Source organism: Setaria italica, chromosome IX, assembly GCF_000263155.2.
Source record: "Setaria italica strain Yugu1 chromosome IX, Setaria_italica_v2.0, whole genome shotgun sequence".
NCBI lineage: Eukaryota > Viridiplantae > Streptophyta > Magnoliopsida > Poales > Poaceae > Setaria > Setaria italica.
The window spans coordinates 54028813-54031788 of NC_028458.1; the positions used below are offsets into that span (position 1 = coordinate 54028813).

At 57.7% G+C, this 2976-nt stretch overlaps 1 protein-coding gene across 1 annotated transcript; it reads right to left on the reverse strand.

The window, feature by feature from the left end:
• Positions 1 to 1455: 1455 nt before the first annotated feature.
• Positions 1456 to 2885, reverse strand: LOC101763131 (cytochrome b561 and DOMON domain-containing protein At5g47530). The gene is made up of 2 exons (XM_004987073.1): positions 2425 to 2885; positions 1456 to 1675 (listed from the first exon to the last, which is right to left on the reverse strand). Exons 1-2 carry the CDS (start codon positions 2883 to 2885, stop codon positions 1456 to 1458), a joined length of 681 nt encoding a protein of 226 aa, XP_004987130.1.
• Positions 2886 to 2976: the final 91 nt, after the last annotated feature.

Below are 2976 nucleotides of genomic sequence, written 5' to 3' on the forward strand. Positions count from 1 at the left end.
GCCCTTTTTGTATTCCGGGGGGGGTTGGGGTTTTTTTTTTTTTTTTCCCCCCCCCCCCCCCCCCCCCCCCCCCCCCGATCTTTCTTCCAACCCGGCTATCGTGTTGCCCCGGCAACGCCGCACGTGGTGTGATGAAGGCGTTTCGTCAGCTCGTCCCCGTAAGTCACTGCGCCTTCAGTTTGAAGCCAAGAACATTGGAATGAGATGCTCTGGTTCACGCCGCGTAGTAGTGTTAACTTAAACTATCCTATCATGCCCTGGCCCTGTTGACTGTTGTGTTTTGGAACGATGGGTGCTTTAATTTCGTGCGTCCAGAGACGACGGGATGGAATGGAAGTTTGGAACCTTCGGCGGCGTAGTGACGGCTTTATAGCCCTGCAGGGGTTGGGCGGTTGGTATTATATAACTCGGACGAACGACAATGGTGATGCTTGGGCGCGCGGTTAAGCAAAGCTGGCGGCGGCGTTAAACGGGGTCAAGGCACCTGCCCGAGAGGTCGGTTTCAGACCTTTCCCCACGGTGATTTCACCCCGGATCAACGAAAATTATCAGGAGTTCAGGACTAATCCTATCAAACATCACGTCGTGACCAAGCGATGCGTGTGCGCCGTGCGGATGGGGACCGTCGTGACCAAGAGTGGGGACCGTCGTGGTCAAGGGTGGGGACGAGAGCAAATCATGCTGATAACGTGTTAAGAGTAGATTTGTGCTAATGTAAATGGGAGACACAAATGACAAGAGTGGAATCTCTGTGTATTGCATTGATCTGTTTGTACATATATGAATATATATATACGCACACAAGATAAATGGTCACGGTGAAAGGGTGCGAGACCCTCTCGATCAGTAACCACCAAGGATAGTTACTGGTGTTGATCACCGATAAATGATTCCCAACAATTGACATCCCGACGTGGTGCTGCAGCGAGCACGCGACGCCGACCGTGTCCGTGTGCCTCGCCCGGAGATCCTCCCAACATGGCTTTGGACATCCCAAGTCAATCAAATGGGCTAGGCCTGGGCCTCGCCGTGCGGATTTGGGTGGGTGTGGGGGTAGGCCGCCGGCAGTGACTGTTGGGCCTGATCATGCCCTGCTGCCAAAAAGGCTTCTTCTGTGTCTGCCCCGTTCGCACAGAAAATGGGCTCTGCTACGTTTGAGACGACAATACCATAACTTTTTAAAATTTTAAAAAGAATGGAAACGGCAGATGGAATGTAAAAGTAATTATTTAGACAACACATGAACCTGGGATCATCATGAATGAAAGCACTAGCAACACATGTACAGGACCTACAATCAATCTGGACTGGAACAATGTAAAGAAGCACTAGCATACAATGTATTCGGACAAGACAGAATGGGTCGAGTCGTTATTTCAGAAAAAAGAATGGGTCGAGTCGACGGGTGCGATTTTCTTCACTGGTGGGCAGCCGGTAAAAAAACGCTGCAGCGTTTTAACCCAGAAACTCCCTCAGGTCACGACGGTGCACCCTGGAGTTGGGTGCCCCTGCGCTCCGGTTGTTGCCGGACAGGAAGTCCAGCTTCTGGGCGCTCCGCAGGTTCGCCGCGGACGTCGGGTGCGGCGCTATTCGCCCGCCGCTGAGCGGGCCGGCCCGCCACACCGTGTTCTGCACCGTGATGTTCACCGGGTTGGTGCCAACCCGCCCAACCAGCCTGTAGAAACCGGCTACTCCATCTAGGTTGGGCTAAACCGTGGTTTAGATCAATAAATCCGTCTAACAGGGCTCATCGGCAACCAACGCTGCGCGGCAGCGACGGCCGGGCCACTGACGATTACGCGAGTCCCATTGAATCAAGCTAAACACAGATCACTATATGTTACCGGCAGCTAATCGCGGGGATGCCTCCAAGATGCGGTTGTTGCGCAGTGAGAGGACCTGGAGGCTCCGCAGCACGCCGACCGTGACTGGTGGTGCACCAATGAGGGTGACGCCCGGGAGGTGGAGCTCCACGATCGTGGTGTTGGCTGCGTCACACCGGACACTAGTCCAGGTGCAGGCCAACACAGACACGTTCCAGCCCAGCGCGTGCTCATGCAGCGTGCCCGCGAGGAACTCCTGCAACGCCGACGTCGACAACTCCTACTGCGGCAGCTCCGCGGACGCGCCGCCGAGCGCCGAGGCTGCGACGGCTAGTGCCAAGAGTAGCACGGGCGCGCCTATTCTTTCTGGGTCGCACCGTGACAGTGCCGCGCGCCGGGGCGAGACACGCAACTACGGTCTGGATGGACGCGAACGCTGCCGACGTGGGGAGCCACTCGTAGCTTCCAGCAATGACGTATGTTGTCATCGGTTTTAAACCGCACAAACCAGTGAACCAACCCGCCGGACCCGTAATCATGTGGTTTGATTTGAGAAACCGTGTAAACCCGTGATAAACCACCGTTGAACAGGCCTCCCCGCAGCGCCATGGCGTAGATGGTGTACGCGCCGCCCGAGTACTCGGCGGCCGGCGCGACGGGCACGGCGAGCTTGAGGGTGTTGTTGGCGAGCACCGGTGCCGTGCTCTCCAGGTAGGTCGCCAGGACGGACACCGCGCCGCCGTTGCCGTCCTGCGAGTGCGAGGCGATGAACACGCTGCTGCCGGCAATGCTGACGGGGCGCTCGGTGTTGATTCCCCACGCGACCCAGCCGGTGGTGCTCTGCGGCACCCGGAACGCGACGTCGGCCGTGCCGTTCGCCTGGTGGTACGTCCAGTGCAGGCTGTCGCCGAGCACGGGCAGGGAGGTGCAGCGCTGGAACGACCGCCCCGCGGGGAACTTGGCGGACGAGCAGTTGTTCTGCGCCGTCGCGCCGGTGGCCGCGACCAGGAGCAGCTTGGCCCTGAGAAGGAGACACGCCGAGTGGTTTCGTCGTCCAGCCATTGGATGCCGAGTGGTTTCGTCGTCGAGCCATTGGACGTGGACTCCAATGTGTGTATGATAAAGCCACATCCACAGTGTCAGAGCCCCGAAC